Raw genomic sequence first — 19,101 nt, forward strand, 5'->3', positions numbered from 1 at the left:
AAAAAACACTGGACAAAATTTCACTTTTTAAAATGTTTACTGTCACAAGCCAATTAAAATCAACAGATTTCAAACCTTAATTTAAGACAGAGATGAAGAGGAATTTCTTATTTCAGACAGTAGTGAATCTGTGGAATTCTTTACCACAGGGGTCTGTAGAGGCTGGGTCATTAAATATGTTCAAGGCTGAGGGGGACAAATTTTTAATCAGTAACTGAATTGAGGGTTCTGGGAATAAGGCAGAAAAGTAGAGTTGAGGATTATCACATCAGATCAGTCATGATCTCATCGAATAGAGGAGCAACTCGACGGAATGAAAGGCCTACTTCACCTACGCCTTATGGTCTTATGGTTATGATTAAAAGGTGCAGGATGTTTCAAATTAAAAGGTAAATTTCACCTTTAATTTTCACCTTCATATGTTAAATGGTCAATGTAATAAAGATCAGCCTCACAGAGCTCCAGGCACTCACATTACTTCCTGCACAATATGGGACCATGTGAACTTTCACAGTATTTACAAACTGAGGGCCTTCAATTTGAAGGATCACACAATTTCCGCTTGTTTTAGCCCCTATGGAGCATTCACCACCATCCATATTCTATTCAAAGCTCCCTGGACACAGTTACCACCACCAAGGCGCACGGCAATTAACCGTTTCTCACTGGGATCATAACAGGTCTGATGGCATAGAATCCCCAGAGATTCCCTTCTCCTTTCTAACTGTATACCATACATGGTCACACAGTCTCTGCTCCATTCTCAAAACCCTGCTTGAACACCAGGGGCGGGATTCTCCGACCCCCCGCCGGGTCAGAGAATCGACCGGGGGTGGGGGGGGGGGCGTGAATCCCGCCCCCGCCTACTGCCGAATTCTCCGGCACCGAAACCTCGGTGGGGGCAGGAATCACGCCGCGCCAGTCGGCGGTCGTCCCCCCCCCACCCCCACCCCCCCGGCGATCCTCCGGCCCGCGATAGGCCAAAGTCCCGCTGCTGTCATGCCAGTCCCGCCGGCGTGAATCAAACCACCTACCTTACCGGCGGGACTGGCGGCGCGGGTGGGCTCCGGGATCCTGGGGGGGGCGCGGGGCGATCTGGCCCTGGGGGGTGCCCCCACGGTGGCCTGGCCCGCAATTGGGGCCCACCAATCTGCAGGCAGGCCTGTGCCATGGGGGCACTCATTTCCTTCCACCTCGGCCATAGCCTCCGCGATGGCCGATGCGGAAGAGACCCCCCCCCACCCTGTGCATGCGCGGGGATGACGGCAGCAGCCGCTGACGCACCCGCGCATGGGCGGACTTCCGCCGGCCGGCGGAGCCCATTCGGCCCCGGCTGGCATGGCACCAAAGGCCTTTCCCGCCGGCCGGCGGCGCGGCAACCACTCCGGCGCGGGCCTAGCCCCTCAAGGTGAGGGCTTGGCCCCTAAAGGTGCGGAGAAATCCGCACCTTTGGGGCGGCCCGACGCCGGAGTGGTTCCCGCCACTCCATCCCGCCGGGACCTCCTGCCCCGCCGGGTAGGGGAGAATCCCGGCCCAGGTTCTGATTTAAAACTGTCGAACAGTATACTGTCCCATTCAGAGGGAACCTTGCTTATTTACTCTCACCCAAATCCTCTGTCCACTCTGAACTGTCAAACAGAAAACGCTGGGTTACCCAACTCCACTGCAATCAACTTTCTAATTACACTTTGCATCTTAGCTGTTCATCCACATTACAGCCCCCAGGTCACATGAGCATTTCTTGGAACACAGTGATGTTAGCACCTCAAAGTTTCCTTCCAAACCACACACAATCCTGATTTGGAAATATATCGTTTGTTCCTTCACTGTCACTGGGTCAAAATCCTGGAAAGCCCTCCCTAACAGCACTGTAGGTGTACCGACACCACTTGGACTGCAGCAGTTCAAGAAGATGGCTCACCTTCACTTTTTCAAGGGCAATTATGTTTCGTCAAACAAACTGGCCTAGCCAGCGATGCCGACATCCTGTGAATGAATTTTAAAAAATCAGGAACCCAATCAATCCTCTTTCAAAATATTCCCGAAGACTCTTGGATCTAAAAGAGAAATGCCACAAAAAGGAAATATATGCTTTCAAAAGCACATGGGTCACAACATCCTTCAATCTCCCCTCTCCACCAATCCCTCTTCACATCACACCCTTCAATCTCCACTCTCCACCAATCCCTCTTCACACCACACCCATCAATCTCCCCTCTCCACCAATCCCTCTTCACATCTTTTCTCACCTGTACTGGCTCACCAGTGCCTCCTGACCCACAGAAATGTGGTTGACTTTGAACTGCCCTCTGAAATGGCCTCGCAAGGCACTTAGTTCAAGGGGAATTATGGGTGGGTATCAAATGCTGGGCCTTGTCAGGCGACACCCACATCCCCTGAATGAATGATAAATGAAAACCTTGCTTGCTCCGACATTCAAGAGAGCAACCTGTCATTCCAGGACACTCCAGGTGAATTATAACCCCTGCCCAATTGGACAGTAACAGTGAGAATTGCATTTATACAGCATATTTAACAAAGTAAGGCATCCCGAGAGGTTGCAGATCATAAAAGGGTGTTTGCTGGCTTTGGGTCTGTTATCCTGTAGAGAAACTAAAAGCTGAACTCATTGTTCAATCAATCACATCACAGCACTCACGGTTTAGCATGCGCCGTATAAAGAAAACATTTAGCAGGGAAATGGAAACAAACCAAGGCAAATGTTACGAGTTCACGGGTACCTTGCTTGCAGCCTACAAAATTCAAACGAGTAAAAATCACAGGCAGATTCTGCAGTGTGCTGGAGTTTGAGGTGCTGGTGGCCGCAGCATGGGATGGTGCACAATAATTGACCCCCAACTCAAAATATACCCCTGTCAGTAGCCCAGGAATTAATTCATTAATCCATTCCATCAACTGCGCTATGTTGGGGCTGTGGCCTAATGGTATAGGTCACTGACTTGGTAATTGACAAACCTAGGGCAGTACTCTGGAATTCCAGGCTTAAATCCCACCATGGCAAATGGTCGAATTTGATTTCAATAAACTCATCAACTCAAACCTTCCCACCCGTCTGGGGAAGGTTGTCAAGCTAAAACGGTGGCAAATTGACTTGCTTTCTGCCACAGGTTCCCACCAAACTGTTGTGTGTTTCCAGCTATCTCTGGTTTATTTTTCAATCGCAGCTTCATAGTTTGGTCCGGAGACAGGCGAGGAATTCTTCAATACTGGATCAGTTAGTGTAACATGACATGTCCCTATTCTGGTACATATCAATAATACTGGGACAGTTAGTGGAATATAATCCATTCCTAATATATTGTAAATTAATGATACTGGGACAGTTATTATAATATAACCTGGCTCTAATATACTGTACGTCAATCAAACATGAACAGTTATTGTAGCATAACACACTTTGCTCTTTTACTAGATCATATCAGTAATACCAAGGCTACAGGTTGAGCAGTAAGCGTTTGTTTGAAAATATAATTTTGGATCAAGAGGCAGTAGAACAGAAAGAGAAGGCTAGACTCCAGAGAACCTCAATTCAACAGTCAGACACTCACCTGAGCGTGTTAGTCACCTCACTATTGATCAGTTGGGTGGCAGTGAACTCAGTCACCTGGCGGAAAGTGCATTGTGAGTCTAGCTCTACCTGTGCAAAAATGGCAGCTCAAAATATTAATGCTTCAGTCTTTCCAAGGCTGCATCAATGGGCCAGGAGAGAGTGAGTCCTTTTTAAAAAATGTATTTTATTACAAACATGTATCATAACAGGTTACAGCGAATAAACACCCCGGGAAACATGCTTCCTACAATCAACTAAAGGGGGAGTTTCTCTGAGCCCTGCGCTGGGCCGGAGAATCGCTACAACCGCGCCACGACGCCCCAACGCCGGCGCGCGATTCTCCGAGGTGCGGGGAATCGCCGCCATTTACGCCAGCGCGTTTGGTGTGGCGCTGGCCGCGGGCCACTGGAATCGGCGGGGCCGCCGAATCTCCGGCCGAGCGGCCGCGCCGTTACGACAGAGTCCCGCCGGCGCCGTTCACCCCTGGTCGTTGCCGGCAGGAACTCTGCGCGAACGGTCGGGGGCGGCATGTGGGAGGGGGGCTCCTTCACCGGGGGGGGGGGCCTCCAATGGGGTCTGGCCCGCGATCAGGGCCCAGGCGGACTGGCCTCCCAACCCCCGGGTCTACTTTCTGGCGCGCCGGCCCCTGAACATCGACGCCATCTTGAGTCGGGGCCGGCGCGCTAAAGAAGTCCCCCACGCATGCGCAGGTGCTGCGAAAGAAGGCTGGAGCGGCGTGAACCATTCCAGTGCCGTGCTGGCCCCCTGTGGGTGCCAGAATCGGTCGTACCAGGGCACGGTTCGCGCCGGCGTGAAACGCGACGCCGTTCACGACGGCGCGAACACTTGTGCTACATATTGGAGCATCGCCCCCCCACCAGTCTGTACAGATTTTCCCTCTTTTTCACCAACGACGAACAGCCCCTCAAACACAGTCACAAACATCCCCCACCTTTCCTCAAACACCCTGAAGAGCCCCTTAACTCATACTTTATCTTCTCTAATCGCAGGAAGTCGTACAGATCAGCCAACCAAGCCACAACCCCCGGTGGCAATGCCGACCGCCACTCCAGCAAAATTCGCCGCCGTGCAGTTAGAGAGGCGAAGGCCAAGAGATCGGCCTTCCTTTTCCGCATGAGCTCCGGCTTCTCTGTGACCACAAATATCGCCACCAAGGGGTCCAGGTCCACCTCCTCCTCCACTATCCTGGCTAAGACTCCGAACACTCCCCCCAGAATCTTCCCAATTTTTTGCAACCCCAAAACATGTGCGCGCGATTCACTGGCTCCCGCCCACACTCATCTGTTACCCTCTGAAAGAACCCACTCATTCTCGCGCTAGTCATATGCACCCTGTACACCACCTTAAACCTTATCAGGCTCATCCTTGCACATGAGGAGGTCCTGTTTACCCTTCGCAGTGCCTCACTCCATGCTCCCCAATTGATCTCCCCTCCCAACTCCGTTTCCCATTTCTCCTTGATCTTCACCACCCGCTCGCCTCCCTGCTCCCCCAGCCACTTGTATATATCCCCAATTCTTCCCTCCCCTTCCACATCCGGAAGCAGCAATTGCTCCATCAGGGTGTATCCCGGCAATCTAGGGAACCCCCTCCAGTCCTTTCACGCAAAGTCCCTAACCTGTAGATACCTGAACTCACTCCCCCTCGGCAGCTCTACCCTCTCCCTTAGCTCCTCCAGACTGGCGAACCCTTCCTCCAAATATAGATCCCTCACCTTGACCACTTCCCTCCACCCCAACACTAACCATTCCCCACGGCTCAAATCCATGATTCGCACAGTGCATTAGCACCGACATCCCTTCCAGCCTGAATTGCCTCCTCAACTGATTCCATATCTTCACTGTGGACTGCACCACCAGGCTCCTTGAATACCTACTCAGAGCCATTGGCAACGCTACCATCACCATAGCCCTCAAACTAGACCCTTTACAAGATTCCTCCTCCATCCTAACTCACTCTACCCCTTCTCCTTCCCACCACCGCCGCACCTTGTCCACATTCTCCGCCCAATAATAATGAATCAAGTTTGGCAACGCCAACCCCCTCTGCTGCCCCTGTAGCAGGGGCCTCCCCACCCTCGGCACCTTCCCTGCCCATACAAAGTCAGAAATGATCATGTCCACTTTCCGAAAAAAAACCTTTGGTATAAAGATCGGGAGAGCCTGAAAGATAAACAAGAACCTCGGCAGAATATTCATTTTCACCACTTGGAACCTCCCCGCCAATGTTAAGTGCAGTGTATCCCACCTCTTAAGATCCTCCTCTATCAGCTTTGTTAAGTTCTACTTATGGAGCCCCATCCATTCCCTTGCTACCTGAATCCCCAAATACCTAAACCAATCCCTCGTATTGTAAATGGCATCCCCCCATTAGCTTGCTGTGCCAGCTCATTCACCGAGAATACCTCGCTTTTCCCTACATTCAGCTTGTACCCTGAGAACCCGCCAAACCTCCCAGCAGGCACATAATCCTCCCCATACTCTCCAACGGATCCAAAACATACAGCAAGAGGTCATCGGCATCGAGCGACACCCGATGCTCCCTCTGTCCCCTCATAATACCCTGCCACTCTGCCGACCCCCTGAGAACCATCGCCAATGGCTCAATGGCCAGCGCAAACAGCAGCGGTGACAGCGGGCACCCCAGCCTCGTACCCCTGTGTAAGTCAAAACATTGTGAGCTCATATCATTCGTCCTCACTCTCGCCCTTGGTGCCACATACAGCAACCATACCCATGCCAAAAATCTCAACCCAAACCCAAACCTCCCCAAAACCTCGAACAAGTACCGCCACTCCACTCGATCAAATGCCTTCTCTGTGTCCATGGACACCACCACCTCCAGTGCCAGAGCCCCCGACGGATTCATCACCACATTCAACAGTCATCTTATATTACTCACGAGCTGCCTGCCCTTCACGAAGCCAGTTTGATCTTCTGTCACCTCCTCAGGGACACACTCCTCCATCCTCACCGCCAACAACTTAGCCAATACTTTCACATCCGTGTTCAATAGTGATATGGGCCTATACGACCCACATTCCACGGGGTCCTTCCCTTTTTTGGAATTAGTGTGATTACTGCCTGCGTCATCGTCTCCGGCAACTCCCCCTTCTCCAGTGCTTCATTAAATGCCCCCAACAGATGTGGTGCCAGGTCCGTCACTAATTCCTTATAGAATTCCGCCGGGTATCCATCCGGCCCAGGGGCCTTTCCCGACTTCATACCCCTGATATTATCCAGCACCTCCCTCAGACTCAGGGGCTCCTCCAACGCCTGCCTCTTTGCTCCCTCCACCTGGGGAAATTCAAGAAACCGCCCCATGTCCCCCTTCTCTCCTCCGGGTCTGCCTCATAAAGTCCCTGGGAGTACTCCCTAAACGCTTCATTTATCTTCCCCGGCTCTGACAACACATCCGCAACCCCAGTCCATATCTTCAATATTTCCCTGGACGCAGCCTGCCTCCGCAGCTGGTGCGCCAGCATGCGGCTCGCCTTCTCCCCATACTCATATTGCACCCCTCTTTCCCTACACAGTTGCCCTACTGCCCTCCCCGTTGTCAACCTGTCAAACTGCCCCTGCAACTTTTTCCTCCTCGCCAATCCCTCCACGGTGGGCACCCTCGAATATTCCCTGTCCACCTCCACTACCTCGCTCACGAGACGGTCATGTTCCTCCCTCCTTCCCCTATCTGCACGGGCCTTAAACAAAACAATTTCCCTCCGGACCACTGCCTTCAGTGCTTCCCAAAAAATGGCCGCCGACACCACCCCATTCTGAGTCAACTCCACATACTTCTTAATCGCCGCCCGCACCTTATCACAAAAATCTCCATTCGCCAATATCCCCTCGTCAAACCTCCACCCTGGCCTCTGCTCTCATCCCGTTCTAAACCGAATCTCCAGCCAGTGGGGCGCATAGTCCGAGATAACTATCCCCACATACTCTGCCCCCTCCACTCCAACCAAAATCCCCCGACTCACTACAAAGTAATCATTCCTCAAATACACCTTATAGACAAGTGAAAAGAAGGAATACTCCCTTCCCCCTGGGTTCTGAGAGCCCCATAGGTCCACCATACCCATCCTCTCCATAAACCCCCCCAGCTCCCTCGCCATTTGTACCCTACCCATCGACCTGGGGCTCGATCTATCCACCCTCGGCTCCAGGATACAGTTAAAATCTCCTCCCATGATCAGCTGGTATGTGGCCAAATCCGGGATTGCTGCCAACAACCCCCTCATAAAACCCACATCATCCCAATTTGGGGCATACATATTTACCAACACTACCGGTGCCCCTTCCAGTACCCCACTCACAATCACATATCTCCCACCCGGATCCCTCACCTCCTATGCACTCACAAATTCCATTTTTTTGCTCATTAAAATCGCCACTCCCCTCGATTTCGAATCAAACCACGAGTGAAAAACCTGCCCAATCTACCCCTTCCTCAACCTAACCTGGTCTTTCACACGGAGGTGCGTTTCCTGCAGGAAGACCACTCCCGCTTTCAACTCCTGAGGTGCGCGAACACCCGCGACCTTTCAATCGGCCCATTCAGTCCCCAGAAGTTCCATGTTACCAGCCTTTCCTGAGGCTTACCCATCCAATCCCCTCTACCGTCCGTCATCTTCCCCACATAGCTCCCGCCCCTTTAATTTCACCCTGTACCTAGCCCACCCCGGATGGCCTCTTTCTCCGCCCATGACCATGTCATCACTCACCCCCTGCCACATCGCAACAGCCTCCCCCCCCTTTCCCCCAGCCCTCCCCTTCCCCCTTCCCCCTTCCCCCTCCCCCTCCCCCGGCCACCCCTCTCGGCCTTCTTCTCCACCACTTCACTTCCGTTCACCAGCATACGTTGCTAGCGAGGCAGCCCCTGCCCAAAGGCACTTACCAATGACCTCCCCCCTCCACTCCTCAGCTCAAGGACAAAGACTCCCTGTTGGCCTTAACCTCCCCCACCCAAACAAAGACTTCTCCTGAACTCCAGGCAGCCTTCTCCAGAAACAAACAAACAAATGTTAAACATAAACAGTCCCAGAAAACAGGAGGGGGGATGAGAACATCCATCCCCATTTAAACCTTCCACCCCTCACAATCCCAACAGTAACCAGCAAACAACCCCCCCAAACAAAAAGATGAACATTCCCCAATCCCTACCTCCACTTCAAACATGCTCCCAACCATTACAAAGCGCCAGCACCCCGGTTCCCAAGCATTGTCCGCTCAGGGCTGGTTTAGCTCAGCGGGCTAGCAGCTAGTTTGTGATGCAGAACAAGGCCAGCAGCGCGGGTTCAATTCCCATACCAGCTTACCCGAAAAGGTGCCGGTATGTGGCGACTAGGGGCTTTTCACAGTAACTTCATACTTGTGACAATAAATTATTATTATTATATATGACCTGTATGACACAGTGTGCATATGCAGCTTATATATGACCTGTACATGGTGCACAGTCTGTATATGCAGCTTATATATGACCTGTACATGACACAATTTGTATATGCAGTTTATATATGACCTGTACATGATGCAGTCTGTATATGCTGTTTATATATGACCTGTACATGATGCTCAGTCTGTACATACAGCTTACATATGACCTGTACATGACACGGTAGCACAGTGGTTTGCACTGTTGCTTCACAGCGCCAGGGTCCCAGGTTCGATTCCCGGCTTGGGTCACTGTCTGTGCGGAGTCTGTACAGTCTCCCCGTGTCTGCGTGGTTTCCTCTGGGTGCTCCGGTTTCCTCCCACAAGTCCCGAAAGACGTGCTGTTTGGTAATTTGGACATTCTGAATTCTCCCTCTGTGACCCGAACAGGCGCCTGAGTGTGGCGACTAGGGGATTTTCACAGTAACTTCATTGCAGTGTTAATGTAAGCCTACTTGTGGCAATAAAGATTATTATAAAGATTATTATTATATGCAGCATATATATGACCTGTACACGATGTCTGTTTATGCAGTTATATATGACCAGTACATGAAGCTCAGACTGTATATGCAGCTTATATATGACCTGTACATGACACTCAGTCTGTATGCGCAGCTTATATATGACCTCACATGACACTCAGTCTGTATATGCAGCTTATATATCACCAGTACATGATTCACAGTCTCTATATGCAGCATATATATGACCTGTACATGATTCACAGTCTGTATGTGCAGCCTATATATGACCAGTACATGAAGCTCAGACTGTATATGCAGCTTATATATGACCTGTACATGATTCACAGTCTGTATGTGCAGCCTATATATGATCAGTACATGAAGCTCAGACTGGATATGCAGCTTATATATGACCTGTACATGATTCACAGTCTATATGTGCAGCCTATATATGATCAGTACATGAAGCTCAGACTGGATATGCAGCTTATATATGACCTGTACATGATTCACAGTCTGTATGTGCAGCCTATAAATCCTGTACATGACACTCAGTCTGTATACGCAGCTTATATATGACCTCACATGACACTCAGTCTGTATGTGCAGCCGATATATGACCTGTACATGATTCATAGTGTGTATATGCAGCATATATATGACCTGTACACGATGCATAGTCTGCATATGCAGTTATATATGACCAGTACATGAAGCTCTGACTGTATATGCAGCTTATATATGATCTGTACATGATGCACCATCTGTATATGCAGCTTATATATGAACCGTACATGATGCACAGTCTGTTTACTCCGCTTATATATAACCTGTACATGACACTCCGTCTGTATACGCAGCTTACATATGACCTCACATGACACTCAGTCTGTATGTGCAGCCAATATATGCCCTGTACATGACACACATTCTGTATATGCAATTTTTGTATAATCTGTACATGACGCACAGTCTCTATATACAGCTTATATATGGCATTTACACAACAGACTGTCTACAAATGTAGCTTATCTATGACCAGTACACCCACACACGTCTGTATATGTAGCTAATCATTGACCTGTGCACAGCACACAGTCTGTATTTGAGGCTTTACTGTCAACCTCTGTCCCAACACACTTTACATATGCAGCCTACAGTATAAAGCTACCTGAGACCACCATGAACATATATGGAGCTTATGTGGTTTGTATGCCTGAGCCACAGATTATAAATGAAGTTTACCCATGGTATAGTCTATATCTGCAAAGTGTCATTCTCAGATATGAGGCTTATTCACCAGCCACTATGCGAGACACTGTGAACACATCCGCAGCCTGGGGTGTACATTGCCCAGTGTGCCAATTGTTGCGCTGATTTAGTGCTCATGATATTCTGGATTTACATTGTTTTTGAATGGAGTTCCGCTTCGGCATTTGACCCATTTATTTCTGTTGCTCAGGAATACTCCCAGTATCACAGAGACTATGATCGCAGCCCAGGCCTGATACAATCACCCGTCACTTTTAATCACAGTTGTATTCATGCAGATGCTGGGCTCTTATCTGGTATCTCAGTGTATCTACTGCCTTCGAAACATCACAGTCTCATCTCATTAAAAATCTCCGCGCGTATTAGGTGTCATTCATCAAAAAACTGAAGAAACAGAATTGTCCCTTAAGGACATTGGGGTCCAATTATTTCCCACCCAGCTGTTTTTTTTTGTGTGTGTGTTCCCTTTTACAGTGAAATATGTCCCAACCGTGAGGTATTTTGAAAAAAGAGAAAGACTGTGAGTTGCAATCAAATTTCAGACAAAAACAATTGTCACTCAGTCCCACAGAAAATAATTGGAGTTTGTCCTGTTTAATGATGAAATGGAATGTAATTTAACCTGCAGATTCAGGTACAAGTCATCTTCCAATAGAGACTAATTTGGTGGCAAAGCAATGTGGGGGTGAGGGTTTAGGGTGGCAGTGAGAGAGATAAAGGACATCACACAGGGAAATAAATAAGTGAATGTACTGACATACAAAGAAGGCAGTAAGAGTGACAGCGTGAGGTAGAGAAAGGGAAATAGGTAGAAAAATATAAACAGTGAGAAAGAAAGTAAAGGCAACAATGTCAAGTACAGAAAGAGGGATAGAGCAGGAAAGAGTGATAGGGAGGGATAGAAAGGGATAGCGAGGGTTAGAGACTGATAGAGGGATAGAGACTGATAGAGGGGGATCAAGAAGAATAAAGAGGGATAGAGACTGATAGAGGGGGATAAATGGGGATAGAGACTGATAGAGAGGGATAAAGGGGGATAGAGACTGATAGAGGGGGATAAAGAGGGATAGAGAGGGATAGAAATTTATAGAGAGGGATAGGGAATGATAGAGGGGGATAAAGAGGAATAGGGACTGATAGAGGGGTATAGAGACAGATAAAGAGAGATATAAATAAGGTAAGATAAAGTCACCATAGTCCTAGATGACCATAGGCTGCTTTCCCCTTTGAGGGGGAAAGCTGACTAGTGGTGATTTAACCTGACAATCAGCACACCTCAGACGAGGGGTAAGGTTGAGAAAGTGGGGCCTTCGTGAATAACCTCAACCAATATGGAAATTGAACCAGTGTTGCTGGCCTTGGTCTGCATCATGAGCCAGCTGTCTAGCCACGTGAGCTAAACTGGCCCCCCAAAGAGAGATATAGACTGATAGAGGGGATAAATAGGAATAGAGAGATAGTGGGGGATAAATAGGGATAGAGGGATAGTGGGGGATAAATAAGGATAGAGGGATAGTGGGAAATAAATAGGGTTAGAGGCATAGTGAGAGATAAATAGGGATAGAGAGATAGAAGGGGATAAATAGGGATAGAGACGGACAAATAGAGCTAGAGGGATAGAAGGGGATAAATAGGGATAGAGACTGATAGAGGGATAGAGGAGGATAAACAGGGATAGAGAGGAATCAGGAGTCTGGATGCCATTGTTTACGTGCCACAGACTCTGAAACCTCAACAGATTCAAATGGTGAAGCATCTTTTTCACCTACGACCGTCCAATTAATTGAGGAGTGGGGAAGGTGAGGAAGCTGATGACATCACCCCCCAGCCCACCTCACCTCCCCTTGAAGCTGGATAAAAGTAGCACCCAGTCCCCCTTCCATCCAGGTCAGCTGCCTCCAACACCCAGCTATCCCCCACCCCACTCTCACCACCCCCCACAACGTGGCCCAGAAAAACACTGACTCTGCTAAAACCATCTGAAATCCACACCATTGATTTGGGCTCAATTTCCAATTGACGGAATGAAGCATTCTTTTTGAGCATTTGAGCTGATTATGATTATGCCTCCCTAGCACCACATATAACTCACAATGGAGGAGCAACTCAGAGGTGGATATTGTCAAACAGGTTTTGAGGAGCAGGAAGTGAAGGCGTTGTTCCACCCTCCATGTAAGATGTGCCTTCAGCTCTTCCCTCAGAGTCGGGACACGCTCAGCTCGCGTGTCACTCCAAAGCGACAAAGTGCAGCACTGAGGGAGTGCTGAACTGTTGGAGGTGCTCTCTTTCAGGTGAGGCCTAAAACCAAAGCCTTGTCTGTTGCCTCGGTAAAAGAGATCACAATACGACTGGAAGAAAAGTAGGGGTCTTCACCATGCAGTCCTGGCTGATAATCATCCGTTTGCCAGCATCACAAAATAAAGCGATTATTTGGTTGTTATCACACTGCTGTTTGTGGCAGCCTGCTATGTTCAAATTGGGGACTGCATTTCTGCATATAACAGAGAGGGCCTCATGGGTTGTAGAGCACTTCGGAGTATCCTGAAGTCATGAAAGGTGCTGTATAAATACAAATACGTTCTTCCTTTTTCAATCAGATGTTGCCACTTTGAATAGATGCTGCTGTGTGAATGGAATTCTATCCTCGCTTGCAAGGGAAATAAGAGTGAACACAGTCAGACGGACACTTCTGCAGCAACGTGACAATGCTGTCAAATGCACCTCACACCCAGTGAAGTATTGATGAATTGCAGGGACCGCCAATGTACAGGCAGGCATGGCAGATTTTTTTTTTTTTGCTTTTGCGCCCAGCAAGCTCCCACAAACCTGGCTGGTTCACGTGTTCTCGATGGAGTTCTGTGCACACCAGGAGAACTCCCTTGCCCTGCTCCTCCTGGAGCCCAGGAAACCTTAACATCCACCTTGAACAGCCTGACTGCCCCGCCGCCACCCCCCCCCCCCCCACCCCTCTACCACCACCACCACCCTGAGAGTTTAATGTCCTTTGCCGCAGCTTTTAAACCTGAGGTGATTTCAATGATTTGACAAGGAACCTACCTGGGAAAGGGGCTATAATTAGCTGGGCAAAGCTAATTTATTTCATCTATGAAAAATTAAACAGCTGATTCAAACCAACAAGACACAGGTAGAATGATATTAGTGGCCTGGAGGCTAAGGCCAAGTCAGTGGAGGAGCTTGACAGAAGCAGTTGTTCGGGTCTGCACACTCCTTCATTATATTGTGCAGTGATCAAACCAATTTAGCTTCCTATCATCTCATTTTCACCCTCCTGCACTCACTCCTCCCCCAGTACTGATTCCATGCATTTTGGCTCTGATTCCACAGACGCCAGCGACGCTCCAGACACCCTCGCTCAACCCCCCCCCCCCCCCCCCCCCCGTCCTCTCGGCCATTCTTGGGCACTCTTGTAGCCCAGAGGTGGGTTGGGGGTTCCTCAGGAATGATCATGAGCATGTAGGGGAATAGAAATGGGCCATTCGGCCCCTCAAGTAAAAGCTCGACTGATTTGCCTCCTCTTTAGTTCAGGGACAGTAATAAGGTAGCACCATCATATACTCCTCACCCATTCTTGGCCAGCAGGTAATGATAACAATCACCATCACAAAAAACAAAAAGGGTGTCCTGTGAACATATTGAGATGAAAGAACCTCATTTCAAAACTGCAGCACATCGGAAGTAAAGTAAGAAGATAGAGATTCTTTGTCTAAACACACACACTCTCATATACAGAGGTTAAAACATGTACATCGCACACACAGGCACACGTTTACATATATATATGGAGAGAGAGAAAAATAGAGAAAGAGAGCAAGAGACAGAGAGACAGGGAGGAAGAGAGAAATAGAGATATAGAGAGAGGGAGTGAGAGATGTAAGTAAACAGATAGATAGATTGCTAGATAGACAGACAGAGACAAAAATAAATACACATTGAAAATTTGAGCATTTATATGATCAAGCTGATTGATTGGGACCATTGTGAATCAAGGTTTCTGATTCAAAATAACAAAGAGACAGAAAAGACAAATATTAGTTCCACTCGAAAGATGATATTAAAAACAAAATGAGATTTTGAAACACAGAGGTGATCTGTCAGCACCTCACAACAGGACAGCAGATGAATGCTTCAGGTGGGAGACCCCCAGTCCCAAATCAAGAGGCAAATGCTCACTTCGCTATCCTCATCTTGAAAGCTGACCAACCTGCTCTGTGTTGCCCACATGTTCAGCATTGAGCTCCACACCTTATGAAGCTGTTATAAAAGAGTTCCCCATTCCCAGGACCCGTGGGATACAGGCAGCACAGGCTTCACACAAATCAGAAGAGGCAAGAACATTTCTGAACCATTTGGAAGCCAGCAGAGTCCAGAGAGTAAATCATTACCTTGGACTCTTATACATAGAGCGCGATGAAGAGAGAACGAGATGGAAATAGAGAGAAATTTAGAGAGAGATATATAGAGAGAGCAAGTAATGGAGAAAGGGAGACAAAGAGATAAATAGAGAGAGAGAGCAAGTGATGGAAAGAGGGTGACAGAGATAAATATAGAGAGAGTAAGCAATGGAGAGAGGGAGACAGAGAAAGAAAAATACATATAGAGAGAGAGCAAGTAATGGAAAAAGGGAGACAGAGAGAGCAAGCGATGGAGAGAGGGAGACAGAGAATTATATATATAAAGAGAGATAGAGAGACCAAGAGGTGGACAGAGGGAGACAGAGTAGGAAATATAAAGAGGATAGAGATACCAAGAGATGGAGAGAGGGAGACAGAGCGAGAAATACATAGCGAGAGAGAGTGAGAGAGAAATATATAGAGAAAGATAGCGAGAGAATACCAAGAGATAGAGAGAGGGAGATAGAGAAAATATATAGAGCAGAGCAAGTGATGGAGAGGGGGAGGCAGGGAGTGAACTAGAGAAAGAGAGACCAAGAGATGAAGAGAGGGAGACAAAGAGAGAAATATATAGAGAGAGCAAGTGATGAAGAGAAGGAGACACAGAGAGAAATATGGAAAGGGAGACCAAGAGATGGAGAGAGGGAAATTGAGAAATATATAGATAGAGAGGGAGCAAGAGGTGGAGAGAGAGAGATTAGATAGATAGATAGATAGATAGAATAATTCTACTACTGCAGGTTACTGATCATTACGTGCGGTTAGACACACTGGACTAAGAATATAAAATGAGCTCACATTTCATTATCTTCCAGATGTGATATTAGAAATTGATCATTCTCCCCGTTTTATTTCATACATCACATTTGTATACATGACAAATATATAATAGGAAATACATATTTACGAATGCATGATACAGATATGCACACAGCACATACACATACATAACATGTATGTATACAGCAGAAACCCCAAGCACCCCTTTGCACAGTAACACAATCCCCGTGTGCTCCCCCTCACTTTGCTGGTTCCCCTGCCCTCCACCAGCCCCTGCACCAACAACATTTAAACACGCTGTTGTGTGCACTTGCTTCTGCCCCTGTGAACCACTCTCCAGCTTTGAAAGCCTCTCATTCGGCGAAAAGAAATCTCCACCGGGCAATGTTCAAAATCAGACCTGAGCAAATTTGCAAATCCTCCTGAGTGGAACACACACCTTTTGGTTATTTAAAATCTCGGCCAAATCGAAAGGATTGAACCGATTAACCAGAGGTCTGCTCACAAGCTGTAACAACCAGTAACAACACTCAGTGACCAGAGTAAGTTATCATTAAAGAAACAATACTAACGATTAAACGGTGGGGCGTTTCGAACTTTTCATTAACCCTTAAAAGTTTTTATCTGGATGAATTCCACATATAGAGTTTCCCTGAAACCTTCATTTCTTCCTGATTGCCAACAGCTCTATTCCCAATCACCTCCCTCGTCCCCTTCCTACCGCACAAACTCCCTCTTTTCCTGGGGTTTATGTTTCATTCTCACAGTGAAGCTCAGAGATCTGACCCGCGTATTGAGCCCCGGCTCCAACACACCACCGTCTCCCAAATCCGTACTCATGTGTCCAGGGGAGTCCCATGGAGATTAGTTGAAGTGTACAGCCCAGGCTCCCTGCCTGGGATAGCACACAACACACAAAATAAGCAGCCAGTGTCTAACTCCGAGAGTAGGAATGTTTCAAAATAAAACACTTTTCCTGACCTGTTTTCTCCTTAATGTCACAAAGCACATTGAAGAGAGCAGGCTTCATCCTATGACAATTCAGAGCATGTTTCCTGCAATGCAAATGGACAATAATCATTTAGATATTTCAACTGGAGTTCATTTTTAGAGTAAATGGATGGTATCTAATCACATATTGTTAATACTATACATGCATGAATTGTCTCTCTCTCTCTCACACACACACAAAGCTGTTCTCTCTCTCTCAAACTCACCGTGCCTGAGCTTCATCCAGGCTCTGGTCAGTGATGGTCATTATTTGGTGTAAGATGTCTCCGATGTCCTGTTTCCTGCCCTCCGCCTCTCCCCCGCTGTCTTGCTGCATGTGCGGGGCCAGCCCCGGGATGCTGACCCCGGCGTGGGGATGGCGGAGTCTGGGCTGCTCTTCCATCGGCGAGACTCTTTAAAAAAAAAAATCTCCCTCTGCTGCCGAGGCTCCTCCAGAGCGAGCTGGGGCGGGCTACACAGAGCAGCCCTTCTCTCCCCCCCCCTCCCCCTCCCTACCTCCTCCTTTAACCCTTCTTTTCCGCAGGAGGAGTGGAGTGGGGGAGAGGGGAGGTAGACAACTGGGCAAAGAAAGATGGTTCGATTCCACCCTCTTCCAAAAACCCTTGCGCTCACAGTCCAATTCTTCTCGGATGTGTTTGTGGATGCCGGTCTCTTTCCTCCCTGCTCAGGGAGATGCTTCTCTCTGTTCTCCCCCCCCCCCCCCACCCCCCTACCACCACCGCTGCTGCTGCTGATCCTTGGATACTTCAAAAAAAAGATTGAAATGGAGAAAATGATGCGAATAAAAAAAATCCCCCAAGAAAGAAAGCCAAGATGCAGAAATCAGTCCAATTCCCTTTGGCTGGGGTGCAGTGGGTTAAGGAAACAGTTGCAGAGAAGTAGCTGTCTCTCTCTGTGTCTCTGAATCTTTAGCTGTGCTGCCAAAGGTGTTTGCTACTTGTGTTGCTGGCTGCAGCCTTTCTCGCTCTCTGCCAGCCAGCCCCAGCGCTCAGCTCCTCGCTAACTCCTTTGCCCTAGCCTTTTGTTATTTTGTTTGAGTCCTTTGCTCGCTCTTTGAAACTGACAGCAACCTTGGCACCTCCCCCTCGCCCCGCCCCCAACCCTGCTCTCCGCCTCTGATTGGCGGCCAGGTTGGACCCGCCTTCCCTGACGTCAGAGGGAGCCTGAGCAAGCGATGACGTCAGAGGGAGCCTGATCAAGCCATGACGTCAGAGGGAGCCTGATCAAACCATGATGTCAGGATTCCACTGCATCCGTTTCTGTTTAACAAAAAAATTAAATAAAAAAGTTCTAAAAGGATTTAATTCTTTGAGGGGTGGGGGCACTGGGAGACTGACTGCACGGATGGGGCATTTGCTTTTTCAGCCTGGGTCTAGGATCCCTACAGTGCAGAATGAGGCCATTCGGCCCATCAAATCTTCACTGACCCTCTGAAAGAGCAACCTACCTAGGTTAACTCCCCTCCCCGCCCTATCCCCATAACCCCGTCCAACCTGCTCACCATTGGTCACTATGAAGCAATTTGGAATGGCCAATCCACCTAACCTGCACATCTTTGGACTGCGGGAAGAAACCGGAGCACCCGGAGGGAACCCACGCAGACGCGAGGAGAAAGTGCAAAACTCCACACAGACATTCACCCAAGGCCAGAATTGAACCCCCGGGCGTTGTGACACAACAGTGCTAACCACTGTGCCACTGTGCTGCCCTGAATGTTCTAATACTCTGAAGATTTAGGGTTCCTGGGGCAATGGTGGGGGAGGTGGGGCAATGGAAATTCTAGGAGTTGGCAACACCCCCCTCCCCCCCAGGTGCCAATGTATACCTAGAAAGGAATGGACCCAAACACCAACACAAGCAACAACCTGCAAAGATTCTGGTACCTATCACGTAGTTTTATTTTATTATTTATGGGACATGGGCGTCACTGACTAGGTCAACATTTTTATTTCCCATCCCTAATTGCCCTTGAGAAGGTGGTGGTGAGCTACCTTCTTGAACCGCTTGTCTCTGTGGTGTAGGTACATCTGTGGTGCTGTTACAGAGGGAGTTGCAGGATTTTGACCTAATAACAGTGAAGAAACAACGATACATTTCCAAGTCAGGGTGGTGTGAGGCTGGAAGGGGAA

At 48.5% G+C, this 19,101-nt stretch overlaps 1 protein-coding gene across 3 annotated transcripts in view; it reads right to left on the reverse strand.

Annotated features, from left to right (window-relative positions):
* LOC140426645 (pre-B-cell leukemia transcription factor 1-like) overlaps window positions 1-17,674 on the reverse strand; it is a 697,347-nt gene extending 679,673 nt beyond the window's left edge. For all 3 annotated transcript variants that reach the window (XM_072511713.1, XM_072511712.1, XM_072511711.1), the window contains exons 1-2: window positions 17,179-17,674; window positions 16,943-17,016 (exon numbers count right to left, since the gene is read on the reverse strand). In XM_072511713.1, the coding sequence (XP_072367814.1) occupies window positions 16,943-17,016; window positions 17,179-17,354 (250 nt within the window). In that variant the 5' untranslated portion in view covers window positions 17,355-17,674. The remainder of the gene's footprint in view (window positions 1-16,942; window positions 17,017-17,178) is intronic.
* Window positions 17,675-19,101: the final 1,427 nt, after the last annotated feature.

The sequence above is a fragment of the Scyliorhinus torazame genome, chromosome 7, assembly GCF_047496885.1.
Source record: "Scyliorhinus torazame isolate Kashiwa2021f chromosome 7, sScyTor2.1, whole genome shotgun sequence".
Classification (NCBI taxonomy): domain Eukaryota; kingdom Metazoa; phylum Chordata; class Chondrichthyes; order Carcharhiniformes; family Scyliorhinidae; genus Scyliorhinus; species Scyliorhinus torazame.